At 36.9% G+C, this 23,429-nt stretch overlaps 2 protein-coding genes across 2 annotated transcripts; both read left to right on the top strand.

The window, feature by feature from the left end:
- Positions 1-1,578: 1,578 nt before the first annotated feature.
- On the top strand, positions 1,579-4,942 carry bmp15 (bone morphogenetic protein 15). Its single transcript, XM_042512418.2, has 2 exons — positions 1,579-2,076; positions 2,866-4,942. Exons 1-2 carry the CDS (start codon positions 1,713-1,715, stop codon positions 3,867-3,869), a joined length of 1,368 nt encoding a protein of 455 aa, XP_042368352.2. The 5' UTR covers positions 1,579-1,712; the 3' UTR covers positions 3,870-4,942.
- A 7,583-nt stretch (positions 4,943-12,525) lies between these two features.
- Positions 12,526-16,802, top strand: leap2 (liver-expressed antimicrobial peptide 2). The gene is made up of 3 exons (XM_042512176.2): positions 12,526-12,873; positions 13,596-13,771; positions 14,854-16,802. Exons 1-3 carry the CDS (start codon positions 12,796-12,798, stop codon positions 14,906-14,908), a joined length of 309 nt encoding a protein of 102 aa, XP_042368110.1. The 5' UTR covers positions 12,526-12,795; the 3' UTR covers positions 14,909-16,802.
- The last annotated feature ends 6,627 nt before the right edge of the window (positions 16,803-23,429 follow it).

The raw sequence follows: 23,429 nt of genomic DNA, 5'->3' as shown, positions 1-23,429 counted from the left end.
AGAATCAAAGATGTGAACAAGCCCAGACATCTCACTTCTCATCCAGACCACGAGGAGTTTGTTTTGGTCAGATCAGACGACCATGGTTTTTTTCTTCCCCTTTTCAACCTTTTTTGTGTTCTCAGAAACTCTGAACTGTAATATTTAGGTTGGTGGTGAATGCTGCTTTCAAGTGAGATCAAGTTTGTTTTTTTCATCTCAAGTTTCTTTCATTTCTTTCACAGAAACAGCGTGTCATCCATTCAGCTCCTCCTCACTGAGATCAACTCATTTACCAGAAGATCCCAAAGCTCTCGGGCTTCAAATTATACAAGAATGAACAAACAATATATCAAAATACTGCAATCAGAGTCTGCAAATATAGTTTGGGAGGAATCTGGATACAGAAACATAACCACAATGCACACTGAAAATCTTTTTAGGAAAGACCAAGAGAGGAAGTAATAAATTACTCTCATATGGTGAAAAAAAACATCATTAAGTGCTGTACTCATAGAATATTTCATTAAGTCAGAGCTCATTATGTGTTTTAAATGTATGTAACTATAACATATTTCAAACTGTTTTGATGACAGTTTTTTTGTAGTGGAATTAACAATGTCATGGTGCAGACTGTGTGTTACAGGTATAATTCTACCACCTGATGGCGCCAAAGTAAAGCATTTTCACATCCAACTGAAAATCAATCAAATGAATCCTTTTTCAGTATCTCTAAAATTGTCAAGCAAGTTAAATTGTTGTTTTGCTTCAAATGTTTCTTCTTACTTTTGTATTGCACAGTGAGAATTTAAAAGTAAACTCTGAAGGCAACCAAGACAATCAATTTTGCTCATATGTTAGACACATCACATTTCGTTTGCTTTCTAAGCTGGTTTTTGGTAAGTGCCCATCATTCGGATAATTTATACGCAGCAGGTGAAACCTCTTGGGGCCATCCACTACTGAGCAACTTTCATGGGAATGAAGAGGGGCCCTTCCTCCAACACTGTATCCAGTTCTCCTCATACATCCATGATGGAGTCCCTTTATAATATGTTGTTATTTCCTATGTAGTTGCTAGAATTTTTCTTTGTATACTCAGCAAAACAGAGTGGGACACTTTGCTTTACCCAATTCAAATGAAGGCTATAAGTAATGGCTCGGTCATATCGCGTTGTTGGCATAAAATCAACCAACTCTTTGTAAAGTTAAATCTTGAGTTAAAGTTATAAAACTTTGGACACTAAAACGAAAAAGAAAAGGTCTTAGATATTTAGGGATATTAAACAATCCCTTCTCTAAAGTATCAGATAAACTCAACATCACATTACCTATATATGCACTGAAAATGTAAGCTTTGGGTATACAATTTAAAAAAAAAAAAAAAAAAACTGTCTGTACAAAATGTTTGAAAACAATACTGCACTATGTGTAAATTATCTGATAGGTAGGCACGTAACAGGTGTGGGGAATTTATATATAATAATCGTGCAGATTATTAAATAAACTGATCTGTTTTGCAACTTTTACGCACCTTTACGTACCAGTCACGTGGCTTCCTTACGCTAGCACGCCCGAGGGGTTAACTGGGGTCACCCTCAATTTCAGGAAGTTGATGGTCTTGTCCAAAATAGCAAGTGATCAGGTGAGCCTGTAAATCACGCCCTCGGCCGTGCAGAGGATGGTTGCCAACTCTAGCCTCGTTGGTGGAGCTCGCTAGCACCAGAGGTTTTATGACAATCATGAAGGCGACCTGCATCACACACAGCTTACTGCGTGTCTGCGTCCTGTCCTGTTTTATCTTCCTGTTGTGCTCCACCTGCACCGGAGTGGTGGCCGGGCGGGAAATGGCCTCGCACCACCGCACACTGAAGCGCGTCCGTCGGAGTCACCAGAGCGCAAAGCACAAAGGCGCGCACCACCGGCCGCTAACGGACGAGCAGAAAGCGGACCAGAACCTGCAGTTCATGCTGAGTTTGTACCGGAGCGCGGCGGAACCGGACGGCAGGCCCAAACAGCACCGGAAGTTCGGATCCAACACTGTGCGTCTGCTGAGACCGTCGGCGTCATCGGTTCACTACCTGCCAGCGTCAGGAGGTCAGATTTTCATATAAAACTAATCTAACTAATCTAAGTACTCAGTACTTAGTTGATGCTTCAAGTGCTTATTCAAATAATGGTTTGTGTGTCATTAAGACTGAAGAGTTTTGAAAGAACTGTGTACTTCTGCAAGAGATGTATTCTGTTTTATCGTTTGGTGTAAGGTTTTGTGGTAAGTGTTAAGAGTTTTGCAAAAATAGAACAAGGATAGTGCATAGGCAATCAGAGAAGCTTCAAAAAAATCATTTCTATAGTACGAATAGATGGCAAATAGCCAACACATCAGCCTGAACAGGGTTCTTCAAACTTAAAATGGGTGGGATTTATGAATTTTAAAGACTCTCTTCACGCCAACGAAATTGAAATTTTAGATACTGAAGGGGAAACAATGTCCTGAAATCAATAACTTAAGGTTAGGGGGGGATTGTTTTTTCTTTTCAAATATTTATTGTAACATAAAACACGACTCTGGTGATGTGATTATTACTTTTTTAGGTTACCCATTATTTTAAGCTTTTGTCAGGAAAAAAAGATTCATAAAAATCCTACCTCCAGTGTCTTAGCATTTTTAAGACTTTTGAACAATTGATTTAACACATTATGCCAGTTATAGCCTCATTTGGATAAAAGAATTCAATGCCTTTTAAGACTTTTTTTAGTCAGCGGGAACCCTGAGCCAAGATGAGTCCCAAACAAACCTCTGACCACCTTTTTTTTTTATCTTTTATATATTTAGGATTCACCACACAAACGTTCTAATTTCATGCTTTCTCTTTTCTCCTTCAGACCACCACTACAGCTTCACAGTCCAGTACAACCTTGACACTCTTCCCTCGGAGCAGCTGATCAGAGCGTCATTCATCCACCTCCGCTCTTCTTCATCATCATCCTCCTCATCCTCTACAACCTCGAGCACCACCCAGGCCCTACAGCCCCCCCGTTGCAGAGCTCAGATCACCTCACTGGGCAAAGAAAGCCTGGTCATCCTGGAACCCCATGAGCAGTGGACGGAAACAGACATCACCGCACATGTCCAGCGGGGGAAGAACCAGGGCCCGGGGGGACACTTGACTCTGACTGCCCAGTACTGGTGCACAGATCCTGGGCATGCAGAAGAGGATGGCAGCCTCTCGTGGTGGTGGTTGTCTCATCTTGGAGGGAGAGACAGATGGAGAGGTGAACCTCATTTTCAAGTCCCGTCTCTTCTTTTATACCTGGAGGAGGAGAGGGAGGTGAAGGACTGGATGGGGGACTTGCTGGGGACTGAAGGGGACAACATCATGAGGCGAATACAGCAATGGCATCCTTCTGTTCGCCGGCGCAGGCGCTCCAAAGACGTTTCATCCTCAGAGGCCAAAGATACATCGCTGGATGTTCTGAAAAATGCCCCAACTTCCTCTTCCTCTTTCTCCACTTCCCCTTCTTCCTCCATCATCTCAGATATCCCCAACTACAAACGCAAAACCAGCACGCCCAAGAACCGCTGCAAGCTCCACTCGTTCCGCCTCTCCTTCGATGAGCTCGGCTGGGGTCACTACTTCATCGCCCCGCCGGTGTACAACCCGCGCTTCTGCCAAGGCAACTGCCCGAGGGTGCTCCCCTACGGCTTCCATTCCCCCAACCACGCCATCATTCAGACGGTCATCAACGACCTGGGCGTAGGGGACGTCCCGCCTCCATCCTGTGTGCCTTATAAGTACATGCCCATGAGCGTGCTGGTCGTGCACAAGAAGAAAGTGGAGTACAAGGAGCTGGAGGACATGGTGGCCGAGTCGTGCACGTGCCGCTGAAGACTCGAGACTTGAAGAAAAAGAGACTAAAGGGGGCAGATTTGATGGGTCATTTGTTTGATCTACAGCTTGGCGGCTAACCATAATGAGCTCGAGACTGGAAGGAGGAAGTCGTTGTGGTTTCAGATCTTCACCATCACTGTTTAAGCACTTTAAAAGGCAGCTGCTGAAGGAAACTGTGAAGAACTATGGATTGTACAGATGAGTGGATGTGTCTATTTACTGTTTTTCTTTTTTTTTTTTGAATGATTGTTCCATGAGCTGCTTAAAGCACTGTGCAGATTGGTGAATGTCCTGAGCGTTATATTCACAGTCACCAGTGTATCTTTTCAAATGCAATCAAAGGGAGCCTGAAAATTGTGACGCATTAAAAGCCACTTGACCATAACTTTTAAGTGGTAATTTAACACTAAACCTTCCAGAGTAACTGATTTAACTTCTACTTTAAACTTCCTTTTGAGAAAACAAATCACTGGTTTGTCTGTAATATTAAACTGGATGAATTATCTCATTTGAGCACAAACACATGTAGAATTCATCTTCATTATACAACCTAAAACCACAGCCATCTAAAGAATATTTTCTTTCTAGTGCCTGACTGTTTTTTTTCACTATCATTCTTTTTAAAACCTGATCTGTTTCACATAAGTGCTGCAATGCTCACAAAGAGACAGCAAAAAAAGCTTGTAATTTTTGTGGGGGGAAAAAACACTTCTGGGTAATATGTATTAGCACTGTTTGAGGCCATGTTCCTCTTAAAGAAAACGATATAATTAATTTTAATGGACAAGGGGTCGCCTGTGTTGGATATCAAAGTAAAGGTATTGTGACATTGCGTTTTTGCTGCGTACGATACTTTGCATTTTGTATGTATTTATAATGGGAGGGGTCTCCAAAAAACTTGAAAAAAAGTGCTGCTACTGCTTTGTCTTAGAAAAAAAACATAAAACTGAGAATGAAGAAAAGATGTAACTGTTGAATGTTAAAAGAGGCAAACTGAAGTGCTGCTGTGGAAAGGAATGCAATTTTTATTACGAGTGAAAATGAATAATAAAATAAAATGCATATTTTCTAAAGCCTAATTTATTTTCATTTTTTATGTTTTTGAAAATGATATACTGTTAAATCTAGAAATGTTTGCCGTTTCCAAAGTCAATTAGAATTTTCGATCTCAAGGTTTAAGCCAACATGGACGATCTGAAGAAGGTCATGCAGTATGATCAAAAGCTCCAGATTAAATATATTAATAGGTGAACCTAAGTGGTTCTTGTAGTTATTTATGTAGTTTTTTTTTGTTATATTTTGTTGAGCCGTAATCTCATGTTTACAGTCTTTATGCTAAACTAAGCTAAGCTAACCAGCTTTTAAGAATTTTTATTTAAGAATTATATTAAATAACTCTATTATGAAAATAATTTTCTTTTATGTAAGCAACCGTTTTGTAAGAGATCCCTGCAAGAATTGTACGGGGAACCTTACATTTTTGAGTAATTGTGCAAAAACAAAAGAAAAATGCATCATTGTATTGAGTCCAACAGATGGCGCTCTGCACTAACAACAAAAACTGGATGTCTCATCAAGTAGACACAAATCCTAAATCCAGCTGCAACACACATACTGTTTTCTTCCTTGTCTTATGTTTATTTCTCACAGAAAAATATAAGAAAATGTTTGAACAATTAAAACACTAAATGTGCCTTAATGTCCAACACAAACTGTATATGTGTGTTCATCTGCTGTGATCTCTGTGGCCTCTGCAGTCAGAGTTTTATAAACCCTTTTTGTTTGCTCTTTGCCTTTTTTCCTTGACCTCACTATCAGGAGAAGCCTTTGGGGAAGGTCACATGGGATATACATGAAAGGAAAAAGGCCAAATAATTACAAATAAACAATCGAAGTAGATAAGTCATGGTGTTGACACAGTAATAAAAAAAGGAGGGCAAAACCAAATTTGTGTTACTAATGAATGGTCCAGGGGATACTCTGTCTTTTGCTTGATCATGAGTGTTTTTTTTCTTTGTGACATGTAATATAGAAACCTTCTGGATTTAATTTCATGAAAGACTGCAAGAAATCCAACAGAAATTTAAAATACAGAAATTATAAGGAATACAAAATGGCCAAATACAGGAAATGTGTTCTGTGGAGTTGAAGAAAAATTTAAAAGTACAAGCTTGAAATATTATATTCTGCTGATCTGTTTGTTGTTGATGTAATATAAAAACCAGTCATTGAGTTTCCAAAATGAATGACAAAAAACTGAATAAGAGCACACGTCAACAACCAACACTTGACCTGCTGCCTCCGTTTGACCGGACTATATGTTCTATATCTGACCGTAGAATAAAACTGTGTGAGCGACCAAACAATATCACCAACTAATACATCTATCTGAAGCTAAACTTAGACGTCATAGGATGAATCAGCAGACTATACAGATTTGAAATAGAGACTAGAACTGAATATGATTCATTGTGTCACAATACAGATCCATTAAGGAGGCAAAAACCTAGTTTACCTTCTGATAAATGCACCTTATGAGTTTGGGGTACCTTGAATATTTGCCCTAGACGAGCTTCCACTTATTCCCTTTAATTTTGCAAAAAATAATAAATAAAATAATAATAAGAAGAAAAAGAATAATAACTATTGCTATTGTCATCTTTTGTATTTATTAAAAACAACAATAAGAAGAAAATAGTCTGTGCAATTTGTTTCTCTTGCTTTTTTTGGTACTGCACCATAGATGGCTGTTGCCCTTTCATTTTTTATTACTCTTATGCTCTCCACATACCCTTGGTGGCTTCCCGCGTCACCTACAGGAAGATCTACCACTGAGCATAAACTCTCACTGTCCTCATATTGTGTGTGCCTAGCTTGCAACATGATAATTTCAAACAGGCGCCTGAAGGCAGCACTTTAATTATTAATTTGTTTCACTGAGTCACAGTTTAAGCACATCTGATCTGATATTGAAATGCAGAATGTAATACTGAAAATTGTTTCTGTTATGGTTAGCTTACAGTCAAACCACAACAGTCACTCTGCAGTTATAAATCATTTCTATCCTTTTCTACACATTTACAGACATTTATTTTGTGCAGCCAGTTCTCCACTGGATTGTCAGATATGGTTGCTGAGACAGCAAATTGCAAATAATTTCCGGCCAGTAGCCCACATGTTAAATTGTAAATCATTATTTACCAGATAAAGGGCACTGTCATTATGAAATGAAGTTTTCTTTGTATTAAGTGGGTCACAGAGAAGCCATTCATTCATCACTGTTTACCGGATGGACATGCATGTACACCTTAACACAGTCATGCAAAATGCACACAAACAAGCATGTAAGTAATGACAGGATGCCATTTATTTGGTTATGAAACATTTAACAACAATGTAGTGTTGTTAAAGTTCAAATTCAACTAAGTAAAGTCCTACATTTGCACATGCATGGTGAGTTTTTAGAGCACTTTTGAAAACCAACTGACCCCCAATTAAGTGTGTCAGCATCAGCTGAGCACCACAGATTACTAAGGTAGAGTACAAATGACTATGATGTTGCTCTTTGACCAAATTTCACTTGTGTGTCACAATATCTTCAAACAATACAGCAGTAAACTTGTTCTCCTTCATATATATGTTGCATTTAATGGGAAACAAGTCAGATTTTTTTCTTCCCTAAGGCACAATATGACCTTGATAATATATTTGTATCGTTGCTGATAAATGTGTGTGACTCAGACAGTGATTACATTGTCACAAGCCAAAGTCAACAAACCTCTGACGTTTGGCTAGTTTTAAGCTACAAAATTTAATGACAAAACAGTATCATTATTGAAGTAGTTTTTGTGGTAAGTTGGGGCAGCAGTGTGGTTTGATGTCATTCCTTCTGACAAACAGAGAACTACAGTTGCCATTTTTTGTGCTGGGAATTTGTCTCCATTTGAAAACTTACAGATGCAAGAAAAGAATATATTTATCGAACGAGAAGCAATGATACTTTCCTTAAAAAAACAGCAGTAAAAGAATTTAAACTGTAGCTTGTTTTAAAATTAATTAAATTTAGTTTTTAAATGATAAAATAAAGAATAAGCAAATGTTTGGCACCTGTGGGTGAAAAACAGGCTGCATAAAAGTGAAAAAAAGGGCTGGTATTGCAGTAAAAGTGTATTTTATGAGGAGATTTACAAGAGAGAAGTGTTTAATTCAGCCACAGTTATGTTCATTACTCTTCTCTTCCCCGAGGATCTGCAGTGCTGATGTGTTACCGTAACATTTTGTTTATAGAGTGACTGGAAATCCTCAGTTTTACAGGACCTCCCTTGCTACTTTCCCAAGGGATTTTGGATATGTGTGTGTCTGAGTATGTCCTCACACTAGGACACTAATCTCCTCTGACAGACTAATGCTCTGAAATAACATGCTCACAGAAGCACACTAGACTGGCAAGACTATTTCCCATAAGCTTCACTTGAGGACTTGTCAGAAGTGTCCTGTTACTAATCACATTAGATAGAGAGCCATAAAGGTCCATTATTACAGAAAATATCTTGTGTGTGCATGTGTGTGTGATAAGTGATGAAATGAGTCAGCCAGACAGTCACACAGACACTAATGTTTGCGTTTTGCATGCTGTGTGTCATTGCTTTTATTTGCCTTGCAAAAGTAACAGTTTTGCAGGCACTAAGATCTTAGCCTCCATCTGGTAACCTAAAAAGTTGACAAAATGAGCTTACATATCACCTTGCTCCAAATAGAAATCCACCTTAGGGAACAAAGGGCATTAATAAATACCTCATTGGTACCAATGGTGGACAAAATACACAAATCTATTACTTGGGTCAAAGTGTAGATACTGCTGGTCAAGTATTACTACTTTACAAGTTGCTGGATTGAATTGTTATTTCAGTACTTTAACTGAAATAACAATTTGATCCAGCAATCGCTGGATCAAACGTCCTTAAATCCTAGAAATTTCATAAAATCCTAGAAATGTCCAAAAATCTTAGAAACATCCTAAAATTCAAGAAACATCCTGAAATCTTGGAAATGTCCTAAAATCCTAGAAATATGCTAAAATCCAAGAAATGTGCGAAAATGCTACAAATGTGCTAAAATCCTATCGGATTTTTTGCTATAGAAATGTTCTAAAATCCTTTACTAAATGATTTACTCGGTTATGTTCACTTCCTTTTAATAAAGCAGAACAGGATAAACACATATTGTCTGAATGACACAAAGTACAGGTATTTTAAAAAAGCTAAAAGATTCAGGGCTTTTTTTCATGACTGGAGTCCCAGAGGCCGCCCCTCCGATTCACCTCTGAGTGTTGCCAGGGATGAACTATCACCACGTCCACTATCAGAAATCACTGGCTTTGATTCAAGGTCTGTCTCCATTTATAGGGCTTTCTGGGCAGATCCTTTCTTTGAAAATGTCCTGCACGCTGGTCAGATGAGGTCATGTCTGCAACCTTCCTTCAGTCCATTTGTCCAAGGGAATTATTCCCTTTTACATCAGTGTAATCAAAGTTTAAAGTTCAGACGTCACTGGATGGGCATTTTTTTTTTTTTTTTTTATTTTTTTCAAATAGACTGTTAAAATGAAGAGTTATGCATTCACATGAGCGTTAATGAGATTATCAAAAAAGTGCATATTTTTTTCCCTTGAAATTTTTCTTTGAATCATGAGAAAAAAAATTCTTGCTTATTTAAAACAAAAATAAAGCAAAACACAAAAAAACAAGTGAATGCATTACGCTTCCATGGTAATTAAACTGGCACCATCAGATCAGCCTCAATTCAGCTCAAAAGCATTTAGCAACGCATTGAATTCCCACCTATTCGGACTGTGCCAACAATAAAAAACTCCCCCTTAGGAAACAAAAAAAACCTTCATTTAAAATCCTTCATTGAAAACATTTATAAAACATGTTGCTAACTGCATTGCAGTTTTTAGCCAACTAATACCACGCCAAAGATACTTCACTACAAGTAAAAGTCCCGCATTCAAAACATTAATCAAGAAAGTTTTGTCATCAAATACTAAAATATTCAAATAAAAAGTATTTATTGTGTGGTAAAATACTCCCTGTCAGTGTGTTATTAATAGGAGGGGTTAACTACTCACTCTGATGACAAGCCTCATAAAAACGTATGTGCAAACAGTTTATTAGTCAAAACTCTTACAGTATACGCCATAAAAATGATACATGCTCTTTAAAATGTCACTTTTTATCATTGATATGAATGACATGTGCATGCCCTTTGTATGTCCCTTCAAACACTTAGACCAGTTTGCAGAAGTCCAGCACTTTGCATCTGTCCCGCATTAGCATAAACACCGCAAGCATGGAAAAAAAAACTCTTCTCTGAAGCTTTCATGAGCCTCCTCTGTCTGCAGCTGCCTGTCAGGCAAAATCTGATGAGTCATGCTCTGTAATAATATATGATGCAGATGTTCTGGGTTTGTGTAGCGAGGGATTCCCGTCAGTCTTGTGTTCGTCTGGTGGCCTTTTGGTGATGAGCAACCTTACAGGAATCAGTGCAGGAATTTTCCATTACATCCCTCTGTGATCCCCTGCTCCCCCTGGTCCAATTAACTGCACTTTCCCTCTCCTCTTTCTTACATTTAAGGGTTTGAACATACTTTTTTGTTGAGAAGACTGTCTTTTCAATGTAACATCCAGCATTTTTGTCTTTAAACCTTTGGATACAAACATTTCTGTCTTTTCCAGGCTGACCTGAATATTCCTTGAAAAAAACTTGTTTCCATAAAAGATGGACAGTAAGATCTTTAAATCTCTTAATTTATGTCTCATAGGAATGCACATTTAATGATCTTTTGTCCCAAGAAGCTAACTGACACCCTTCTTTTTTGGCTTTTAGTTCATTTTTTTAAATTATTTTTTTGGGGATTTTTTCCTTTATCGATAGGACAGCTGTAGACTGACAGGACATGAGGGAGAGAGAGGGGGAATAACACGCAGCACAGAGCAATAGGCTGGAATCGAACCTGGGCTGCTACAAAGACATCAGAATATGGGGTGCACACTACCAGATGAGCTAGAGGTCGCCCTTGTTTTTTTCTGCTTTTAAATTATAGATAGGACCGCTTAAGGGGAGAGATAGGGGATGACATGCAGCAAAGGGCTGCAGATCTGAGTCGCACCTGCGGCCACTGAAATACTACTTAAAATGAATCACTGTTCATGCGGGAATTCAATTCTGTTTTTGAATATTAATGACACGTGTCCTGTAAAAATGTTGGCACTCTCACCTTTGTCTTACTAACCCAGTGGACAAGATCTGGCAAGATATCAGTTTTTATGACCCACTCCAGGTTCACTCAACACAATAAGCCTGACACAAATACAAAGATATGAACGTTGAAATGACTTAGTTTGTGGCAAAACTATGTATAAACTTTAAAAAAAAGAAAACTCCTGAATAGCTGGCCTCCACTGGAAGTTTGTCATACAGATAAATCATGAACTAGCACTTAAAATAAAATGGATGCTATGTTTTTATGGAGGTTTGTCCACATTCGTCCCACATATTAAGACATAATAGGGTCTTGCTGGCTAGTATTCATCCAGATAGCCTCATTAATAAACTGTTGACTTGGGCTGAAACACTTAATTCCCCTCTTGAACAAACAGCTTTTTTCCTCTGCTGTGCTAGCTATGGTACAGCAGGGTAGTTGCTGGAAATGTTGCATACAAACAGTGGTTTTATCCAAGGTGACCAACTTTTCATTGAGCTATCTTTAGCGCCTGCGCACACAGATATTGCCCCAATCAAATTACCAGCATCAACATGGAGAACACTCAAATACTATTGAGGATAGAAATATTTCAGAAAAATGCATAAAACTTCAATTTTGACCAAATGTATAAACAAAAGTTAAAACAAACACTACTTCGCAATTATTTCATGGCAAAAAAAGTTGACTGGATTTCAGTTTGATTTAAAAAATCACCAGATATGACGATGCAATTTTCCCAAACTTGCTCTTCAGCCTAAATTCAAACATATGGAGCACACATTCACGTGCCGGGATCGTTTGTACTGCGTACCTGCTTATGTAAATCACACCTGCTGTCATCTTAAATCCCATCTATGTTGTGTAATTGTGGCTGCGACGTTGTGTCAGGTCAGGGTGCACATGGTTAGTCAAAGATATACTGCAGCACACAGTCTCTGCAGATTGATAAAGCCTTATCTCTCTGCAAGTTCATTCACACGCACTGTGGCATTGACACACACACACACACACACACATGCAGCGACCTCTTTGTCTTTTCAAAACCTTTAACCCAGCTGCGTGTCTCTGTTGCCATTTCTTTAATGTTACGATCACGTGCGCAGTGTCTGGCTCACTTGTGCTCACGTTATCTGCGCAAATATATGTACGAGAAGAAGAGAGAAAGAAGATGAAATTCTGAGTGTTGGATGGCGTGATTTCGGGAAATGGCTGTTTTTTCTGCAAACACATAATGTCAGATTTGGGCCAAAAAAGATAGACAGAGAAGAGAGATAGATAGAGAGAGAGAGACAGAGACAGAGGTGGACGACACAGCATAGACTGTGACTTTTTCTCCCTCCCTCTCTCTTCCTCTCTCCTGGGATCATGGCCTGTCCATATAAAGGAGAGCCCAGCCTTCTTTGCTGGTGCCACAGCTGAGCTCGCTGAGTCAGACTGACTTCCAGCAACACTGCGACTCATGAAAATCTGACACCACACAAACTCCAGACTCTACTTGGATTCAAGATCCAGAAAAGTTGAGCCGGTTGAGTCCTCCAGAAAGTGTTGGACGTCAGAGGACCTGAAGCTGGTCGAGATCGAGTTTACTTAAGACTGAAGAGCAGCAGGTTGCTGAGAAGAAGCTCTAAAACACTACAGGCAAATATTTTGTGCAAAGATGCAGGAGGCAGGCTTCTTCACCCAAAAGAAAGCAGCAGTATTACTTTGCATTGTGGTGCTCGTGCTGTCTCAGCAGGTAAGTGCATAGTCTCGACTTTACGAAATCTGACTAAAGGTGCATGGGGTTAAATTAAAGGATGGCTTTAACCTCTCTTTGGGTGTTTGAAATATTAGAAAAATGTGTGTTACACTGTAAAACGATAGAATAGATTGTTTCAGATGTACATCTAAGTAGAAATAGACACTGACATTACAGAAAATGCAAATGAAGTAAGACTTGTTATCAATATTAGTTTTCAAGTTTTAGACATAAAAAGATAACAATAAGGGGAGTACAAAAGAAAACAAGACTGTAAAGCACCATTGCAATGTACAAATTAAAATTTATATATAATATAACCTTCGTTTGTAAGAACAATCGCTGTTTGCTAACCGATAAAAAAAAAAAAAAAAAACTAAAAGTGCTTATTTATCAGTGTGAAAATTTACAAAATCCAATTTCTAGCTGATGAAGACTGTCAGATATGGTAAAAAGCTCAGGCAAAGGCCAATAAGTGGACCTTAAATAAAGATTATGTTGTCAAATGCTGATAATTGTATGTACTGATTTGTTGTACGTTTTACAGAAAAGTGGAATAGTTCAGTTTACATGATTAAAAACACATCATTTTTAAATAAATGGCATGAAAATTAACTGTCGCTTTAAGTATTAAATGTAGATGTAATTAATTTATGCCAGTTAATGGTGAGTGCCTGGTTTGTTTTTATCTAATGGACTTTTTTGTGTCTTTCTGCCAGGTGTGTGCAGGTCCATTGATCCCGCAGGAACAGTCCAGCTCTGACCAGAAGGCAGATTCAAGCGTTCACACGCTGAGGAGGATCGCTCGGATGACCCCGCTGTGGAGGATCATGAACAGTAAACCAATTGGAGCTTATTGCCAGAACAACTATGAATGCTCCACAGGATTCTGCAGGTAACTGAACTGGAACGCATCCCAGTCAAGTAGAATTAGACCAAATTTCAGAGAACTGTACTCAAGTAAAGGCAAAAATAATGTATGACGATAGAGTGCACGTATAAATAGCTAAAAAACATTTTAGGATTTTTTTTATATCACAGCTTAATATTTAAATGCGAGTTCTGGTCAGGTCAGTGTCATTTGGTGACAAACACACTAATATTTTTTATTTTGTAAGCACAAGTTAATCATCTTATAGGAATAACTTGTGCCCACAAGATAAATAACTTGTACTTAAAAAAGTAGAAAAATAAACAAAATAACCTTTTGAGACTTGAGGGGCTTCATAGTCTGTAAGTTAAATGTTTTTGCCTTGAGATAATTAACTTGTGTGATTAAGATTTAAAAAAAAAACTTTTATCCAAGGCATTTCTTTAAGACGCTAAAATCATGGATACATCTCTGTGGGTAAAAGTTAGCGATAATTATTTTGACTCAAATGAACTTTTGCTCAGTTTTACATGCAAAATTGCTGATGAAAATTATTAGCCTTATTAGAAACATGCATATTTATACACAGGCTATAAGTGAGCTAATCAGAAATTTGCTAAATCCAAACATTTACTTTACAAACCTTAAAATAAAAAGTAAGGAGAAATATACGTACATGGCACTAATTATACAGAATGTCATTATTTAAAAATGGATATTTATCTGAGTTTAGTTATTAGTATTGAGTTTATGATGGTCCTTAATTTCCAGAAACCAAGTAAATATTAGCCTACCTCATTAATCTTGTACTATTAGGAAGATTATTTCCTATATCAGTTAAACTGGTTGCTTGCCTGCAGACAAATTTCACATTTTATATTTGCTATTATGAATTATGCCAATGAACAAGTTAAACACTGTGCCATATTACACATTTTTTAGAGGGGAATGGGAAAAGTTGGGGAAAGGGAGATTGTTATGCAATGATGGACCCTAAAAATCAACAGCTGCCATCTTTTCTTCTATTGAGGAACTTCAGCAATGAACTTGATGAACATTATTTCACTGACTTTGACTCAATCCTTCTTCTCTCGTCATCTCTTTAGGGCAGGACACTGCTCCACTAGGAACCATTCATCCTCAGAGCCTGTGAACTACTAGACGTCCCAGAAAAACAACCAGCGTGTTTACATGAGTGTACAGCCATAATCCTTGAGAAAGGTTCTCTTAACTGAGATTATGCACATATTCAGGATTTTTTAAAAATCGGTTTTATATTTGTATGTGCCATTACATTGCTGATGATATTTAAAATGCATTAACACAGTAGGTATATCCAAGAAAAGGCATGTCACTGCTCTACATGATATATGTAAAACGGTACAACTTAAGATAGAAAGTGGGCTAAGGCAATGGGGTAAAGTGCAAAAATGGAAGAGGGGAGTCATATAGCCTTTTATACTTGATATTTTCCATGATGGGTGCAAACAACTGAAAACACTTGTTTCATACTGCTATGGACCAAAATATTTCTGATCTCAGAGCTGCGACTTTGTGATTCAAAATGAAAACAAAAGTAGTATTTTCTTTCATTTCTTAGGCTCTGCCAGTTACTGTGGCCTTCAGATTATCAAATATGATGTCTGCATAGCTTGATTACAAAGTTTCATTGGCAAAAGCTTGTTGTTTCACTGATATCATGACGCCTTAGGCCAGACAGTTTAAAGAACTGTCTGACCGATGATGATGGATGAAGCGTTGCAAGGCACAGGGAAGACTGTGAGCAATTTTAGAAGCTCCTGACCTTCACATTTTTCCACATGTCGTCATTTCTGTCCTGTATTGTGTTTAACAACTTATCACTTGACTGTGTGCATAAAGTCTTATCATTCCACTGATAATGTGCCAAATGGAAACACATGTTTCCCTATACCCCCAAGAGGAATCATTAAGTTCTATTTGCAACTGTACTGTTGGAGAGGCTGCCATCATTGTTTTCTGATTTTTTTATGGAAACAATTATTTTTTAAAATTACACATATTTAAGTCAAGTCAAATGTATTTATGCAGTGCAAAATTATGACAAAGGTTACCTCAGGACACTTTGTTAAGAGCAGATGTTGCACGATACCCTTTAATTTAATTTACACAGAGACCCAACAATTCCCCCATGAGCAAGCAATTATCTGTATTGTATTATATTATATTATTATTTTATCCAACTGAATGTGCATGAAACATGAAACCCCCAACAGACAAACAAAGCAACCAAACAGAATTTTAACTATTTAAAACTTGCTGGTATCACAGTCGACTGTTGGAGGCAAAATGTGTTCAGAAGCAGAAAAGGCTAAAGCAAAGCATTAAAGCGGGAGCAAAAAGCAAAGAGAAAATAAAAGAAAAAGGAAAGAGAAGGAGCAGACGTTACAAAATATTGATGCAACATTAATCATTTCACAAGTTAGATCTAAAGCAGGCAGAGCTCCTTGTCAGAATTTCCAAAGTTAGTTATGCTGACATTATTCATAATATATGTAATGCATGCATACTGATTTGGTGTAATGTGGTGATTCTCGTATTTTATTTATTTTACCCTATGTTTAAAAATGTCAAAAATGTACCCATTTACATCATTTTATTTAGTATTTTTATATAGTATTTGTTTATGAAATTTAATGGTTGTAAGAGAATCATTCTGACTGCATTTCTTTCTGTAATGGATGACCAATTTAACAAATCTCTTGGCCGAGTGTACAAGTATTAGTAAGAGATTCATGATAACAAGCTGCACAAGTTTGTTTTTTTTTTCACATCCATCTCTACATATTGAGAAGCAATCGTAGATTTTGCTTCGACTCGCCTGCAGAGTTTCCATCATGCACAGAGCAGGTGGTTGCTGATATTTTGTACACTCGGCATATTTGAGAAAAGGTTGAGTAGGATTGCACTTTTAAACCCAAATTATCTCTGTACTGTGTACTGTCTACTGTATGTAATATATTACTTACATGTAGAAGGCGGGAGAAAAGGCGGAATAAAAGCTTTGCAAAAAACAGTTTAATGCATTTGTTCCAACCTTTCTAATTTTGGTTTTAGAATTATTTTTGTTAAAGCAAAACTGGTTTAAAGTTGTTTTAATAATAAGGATCAGTACTTCAAGTGTCCCATATTTTAAAGGAAAAAGAATGAACTCTGTGGCAGCAGGATACAGCCAAAACTGGACAAGGCTGGAGTTATTTTATATTTTTCTTATTGTCAAAAAATCTCATGAAAAGATAAAAAAACAAATCCGTCTTTCAGTATACAATCTTACTAGTCTATGGCTCCAAGCCCATCGATTGCTGCTGCATATGTACATAATTTAACAAGTCACAAATGCACAAAAACTACCTGGAGACAACACTTAAAAAATGTAAATGCTGCAGATCTCTCCTGGATGTTCACGTGTTGTTTGAATGACATGCTGTTGGTTGCAGCAACACCAGCACTAATCTGAAACTAATTTAACACATCTGGAGCGCTCCCACTGCAGAACCTGGACGACGACACTCTGACTCATGCACTCTGACTCATCGGCTTTCACACTCGAGTTTTGCATTTTTCATGCGCTAACCGGAGACCAAATTTGATGTTAGTGTTCAAAAGTCCAACAGCTGTTGGTATTCAGTCTTTCACAATGACAAAGATGAGCCAAATGTGTGAGCAGAAGAAACGCTGAAGGATTTCTCCACTTCATGGGTGCAGAGTCAGCAGAAATGTTTGCATGTGTTTAGTTACATACATGTGAGCACTCTGACATGTGTACGTGACTGCATGCTAGAGATTTACTGTCAGTCCTGAAACTATAAAGCATTATACGAAAAGTGGATTTAACTAAACATTTTAGTCCACTTTTTTCATATGTATGAGACACTTCGAACCTGCCGCTTCTGCAGCAAGGAAGCAGGTGAGCTACTGGGCGCCCTGGACCCTGTCTTTTTAACCATAACCACAGTGTTTCTCCAAATTGAGCCAAATGTATCATTTGCTTGAACCTAACCTAACCTAACCATACCATACATTTGCCATAGCCACAATCTTTCATGAACTTATACAATACCATAGGTTCTAATGATGGGAAAGGGAATCAAGGTAGTGAGACACCACATGCAGTATGAGAAACACAACATTACCGAAATACTCATTGGCAAATCCCCCTTGCGTTCTATCCTCGTTTCTGCCATGTATTATCATGTTACAATAAAGATTTCAGCAAAATTTATGTAATTTATGTTGGTTTTTCTTCAATTTTGGTTATGGTAAAACTGGTCTTAAGTAGTAATTCAGAGTGGCATTAAAAAGTCTTGGTGCTTTGCAAATTAAGAGTCTAAAATATAAAATAAAAATTGATCACAAATATGTATAAAAGATCTGTTTTAAAAGAGCTAAACACTGTTTAAAATGGGGAGAATGGAGAGAAAAGTGTTGTTGGTGTAGACACTGGTTTGTTTTCATGTTTGGCAATAGCGTTTTAAAAGAACTTGACTGACCTCCATACAGCTTTTTCGGACACTTTGGGACAAATCAGAAGTCAGGCCCCGTCGCCAAACATCAGTGTTGGACCTGATGGATGCTCTTGAGGCTGAATGGGGTCAAATCCCTGCAGCTAGGCTCCAAAATCTTCAGAAATCTTCAGAAAGCCTGAAACCAGAAGAGTTGGAGGCTGTTGTAATTGCAGATTTACACCCATGTTGAGGTGTCCACATACTTTTGGCCATATTTGGCAACACAACACGATCGTGTTTACTGTTCCCATCATATTGTGAAAAGTTCAAATGGCCTGATGTGGAACTTGGCAGCTCTCAGCACATCTTCATCATCAAACATTTTTTGGGCAGGAGTCATCTGGCACTCTCGCCTCGCACACAGTGTTCTGCATGCAGGCTGCACGAGCAAACATTTCACTGTGTGCTAAAGTCGTTGTACATCGTTAAATGGGGATGTATGGTGATGACGATATTTTGGCGGGCAACAGAAACAGGCAGGTAAGGCTGTTGTTGCTAATTTTTGAGAGTTCGAGCCGCTGATCCAGAATCTGTGTACATGTGTGCTATTTAATATTATGAAATAACTCAACCTTTCCTCTGTTTTCATGTCTGTTTTGGAAATGTTTATTGTTGTTCCCTCTTATCTTCTGTCCTCAGTTTGGGTTCACAACAGGCCTCTGCCAAAGCTGCATCTGATGGGAGTTTGATTTCAGCCATAAAACCCCCAAAATAGACCTTTTTCACATCAGACCTTTTGACCTGTAAATTGCATGTGTAACTGATGCCCCTGCTCTAGTTGGATGTCCCAATCGTCCCAATAAGTTCACCTGGTCAACGATGTCTTTCTGCTGCGTTCCTACCATGACACATTTAACCCTTTGAAACTGGCTTGACTTCTTTTAAAAACATGTGAAAACATGGAAAGAAGGCAATAGGTAACTTTAAAAGAAATGACCCCAAAATTAGCAAGAAATTAGTATAAAGTTCTAAGAAAATTAAGCTGAAACAAGAGAAAAAAGTAAAATAAATAAATACTATATGACATAATTTTAAATATATATAAAAGCAGTTAAGCAAATAAATGGAATTCAGCCATCATTAATTTCATTATTTACACCTGTGTTACTCCTACTGTGACATGTCAAAATGTCTTATATATTTATATACATATTATATATATATATATATATATACATATATATATAAATGTATAATGATAAGAATCAAAAATTTAGTTTTCTGGACATTTTTTCCACCTATTATAATCTCCCCGCCACTTATTTTTATTTATTTTCTTGTCTCCATTTACTATTTTTTTGCTTTTTGCAAGTTGCTTATTACTTTTTCCATTGTTTTCAAGGGAAATAAGACCAATTTTCTCAGTTTTCAGAGGTTTAAATGCTTGTGAAAGGTACCTGAATACAGAACAATAAAATTGATGTTGATCCACATACTAAAAAAGATAAAAAAGGAAATCCCACCCTGTTAAAACAACCTCTCTTTGAAAGTAATAATATTCCATCAGTTTAGAGTCTTAAATGATCAAACTTATATTACATTAAGAAGCACAGCTCACCCCAAAATCAAAAACAAACATTTTCACATATTTATGTCTTGAATGTGGCTTGAATACAGAGACAGGACTCACGTGCCTTTCCACCTTCCCAGCTGGCACACCTGCTCTTCCCCTTCAGGTTAATTGCTGAGATGATGGGCCTCCCTCACAGCAGCAGCTTCGAGTTGTCATAGTGGGAAAAGCACAGATGTTACTGATAACTCTAATGATGGCTTTGTTCTAATCAAGTGCACCAGTGAGGGTGAGCAAAAACTGCAGGATACAAGGATCCTAAAATAAAAGCAGTTAAGCAGTTAAATGGAATTCAGCCGTCATTAATTTCATTACTTACACCTGTGTTATTCCTACTGTGACATGTCAAAATGTCTTTTGTTAAAAGGGCTATTTATGAGAAAGATGGTCACAACTTCCGCATTGGCTTATAGATTTAAAGTCATCCCTGCAGCACAATTTTAGCACACATCTGCTTCATGAAGTCAACATGCAGTCGGTCAGTGGCTTTCCTGCCACAGCTGAAACTGCTGACACTGTTAACACATACAGACAGTGCAGGCTGCATGTATGAAGAATGATAAGTGCTGTTTGCCATCTATACCATGACTTTTATGTTCTCTTTAGCATGCATACGCACTCCCTCTGCAAGTGCACCAGCCTGTCTTGCAAGTAATCTGTGCGATTAATGTAGTTCGATTTTTTTAACTTGCACATCTTGTGCAAATTTTAAGTGCTACAGGTGCAATTGCTTAAGATAAAAATACACGCTTTCTCATAACCTTTTGGTATAACTAAATTAAGAAGTGATTAGAAAAAAACTGCTGTTTGTCAAATTTAATGGATTTCTTTTGTTGAAATATCACCTCTGGACCAAAGTCTAAAACTACAAAGAGCATGTGTAAAACAGATATAAAAAATTAGGCTACTGGGCCTACTTTTAACACTGGTTTTAATTATTATATAAATTAAATAAGATTAAATTAAATATGTCTTTTAGACATCTAAACCTTATTGAAGCCCTTTGATCATTGAAACCTTAGCAAATTGGTTACTCTTGAAAAACATGAAGAAAAAGGCAACTTGGCAACTTGAGCAACTTGGCAAGAAATACCCCACAAATTACAAGAAATGAGTAGAGGGTGATAAAAAAAAGACCTGTAATTTGTTTTAAAAAGAGGAAAATTTAAACCCATGTTTTTCTGTGTGTGATCACAGACAGGAATCAATATTTTCAGGCAGGCCTGCACAGAGCTTGTGTCTGTGTTTATTCCTGTCTGTTTGCTTTTTACCTCTCAGATGTAGCCTATATAACCCGGGTCATGTATTTTTGTCTCTGTCCAACACCACTAAACTTTGAACTCTTAACACCACGTTTCAAAGTTAGCATGATATAACGTCAGTGATTATTTTCTCCTTTGAAGTTGTTATATTTCACTTTTATGTAGATTTAAAATGTATTTCAATTAAGTCCAAATGATAAATCATTAGTCCTAACTTAACTTTCTAGCTTGCATTGTTTTTAGCAATGCTAACGTTAGCTCTTTTTAAAAGGGCGCACTGTAAAAATGTATCCAGTTGTCAGATAAACTGATAAACTGTGAATTTTTGGGAGCCTGTGACTTTTCCTCTAACAGCATTATGTTGTCAAAATACAGTTTGTCAATTTTCTTTGGTATTTCTCGAAATATCTTTGTGTTTGGTGCTAGCTAAAGTTAGCTGGCAAGCTAGCTGAGTATGGTGAATATTAGCATATTAGCAACTATTAGCACGTTAGCATGCAAACCCTTACTCACCTGTGCAGCTCCGAGTGTGGCTGTAGACGTTTGGTCCTCTTTTAATAATTTATTACATCCCAAAGTTTAAAAGCTTACTTTTAATTATTTGTAGTAATAGTTGTTTCGTACACAGTATGAAGTAGACGTTTAGCATATCACAAAGATTAAACTACCCTATTAGAGACACAACAAGTTCCGTTACTGTCGCTTCTATCTAGATGCTTTTGGTCTTCTTTATTTGTTAGTTTAGTAATAATAATAATTGTAATACATATACATAATACTAATTACAAATACTATATGAATTGCAAATAATAATAAATATACATAATACTACTAATTATAAATCCTGTATGAATTACAAATAATAATAAATAATAATAATACATATTTATAGAATAAACATAATATTAATTATATTTTTAAATATTTATTTATAAGTATTTAATATATTGTATAGTATTTATCTAGTAAGGATTGTGTTGGAAACACTTCTGCTAAATAAGAAAAATTTAAATGTTGAAAGAAATATATTTGATGTAATGCTATACTTTAGGCAACATAAGATTGAAAATAACAAATTGTATATGATACAGTCATGTGAAAAAATGGTCAGACGCAACACCAACTTTCCTGCACTTTATTAATGGCTGTCAGCAATATAGCACCCTGCAAACTAAAGATAAGAACAACAACATTTCAGTTTAAGTTTTTTGTTAAAAAAAACCCATTAAAGTTATTGAATTATTATAGTATGATATTTAATAAACCCTGGGATTATGAAATATTAATGTAATCACTTTTTGTTTATTTGCTTTATAGTTATTGTCTTTAAATTTTTGTTGTTTTTTTGGTTGCTTTGTCCATCTGTATGTATCTGTAAGCACTATTCTAATAGCTCTTGTATACAGTAACTTTTTTGGGGAAACCAATCAAGTTTTAAGAAGAAATATGTGTAAAAAGGCAAACTTTATTATTTAATATTCAGTTTTATCTGTTCTGGGCCTTGAGTTACATTCTTCCTTTGTTTTCAACTTTGCTTTAGAGACTCAAGTTCAAGAGGACATGAGACTCAGAGAGTGAAACTATGTTTCAATTGGACAGTTTTCCTCAGAGGATAAATGAAAATTAGAAAACTTTTTCTAATTAAAGATATTAGGTCAAAACACAGTGTTTTAGCAAACTGGTTATTTTCAGTCTGATATTTAAAAAATGTGTTGTTTTGATATAAGTTGTTTGGAATTGTTATTCGACCTAAATGTCATGAATTGTATAGTAATATTTAAACCAAATACTTGATACCGATTCAACAAAAAGGGAGAATATCTGACAATGCAGTGATTTTTTCGAAAGAGCACAACAAAGCATTTCTCACTCATTGTGGTGTTTTAATGTTATAATGTGGTGCTACATGTGCACAGACAATTAGTCTGTGCACATGTAGCACCACCTGCTGGATGACTTAACCTACTTATAAGCACAGTGGTTCAATATTTTAACAGTTAACAGTTTGATCTCATTTTTCAAAGATCAACAGTGGATGAAAGCTTTAAATAAGAGTTAGAAAATAGAGATTTTTAAGTTTGAAGAGGCTTTTAAAAATCAATGAGTGACACTATATTAATTTTCTGGAACATCAAATAATTAAGCCTACAAAGTTCATTGTTTACGTTGGCAAAAACAGTCCTAACTAAAGGTTCACTTTCTAGCTTTTTTCCTGAAATTTCACACATTCATTCAATTCCTAGAAGTCGTGACAATTCTCAAAACTGTTCCAACTCCAACTGCTGTATACTGATAAAGTTTAAGTT

This window comes from Plectropomus leopardus, chromosome 23, assembly GCF_026936395.1.
Source record: "Plectropomus leopardus strain MGB_pleo_1.0 chromosome 23, ASM2693639v1, whole genome shotgun sequence".
Lineage (NCBI taxonomy): Eukaryota > Metazoa > Chordata > Actinopteri > Perciformes > Serranidae > Plectropomus > Plectropomus leopardus.
Note: the sequence above shows the minus strand (reverse complement) of the source record. Positions and strands in the feature narration are given on the sequence as shown.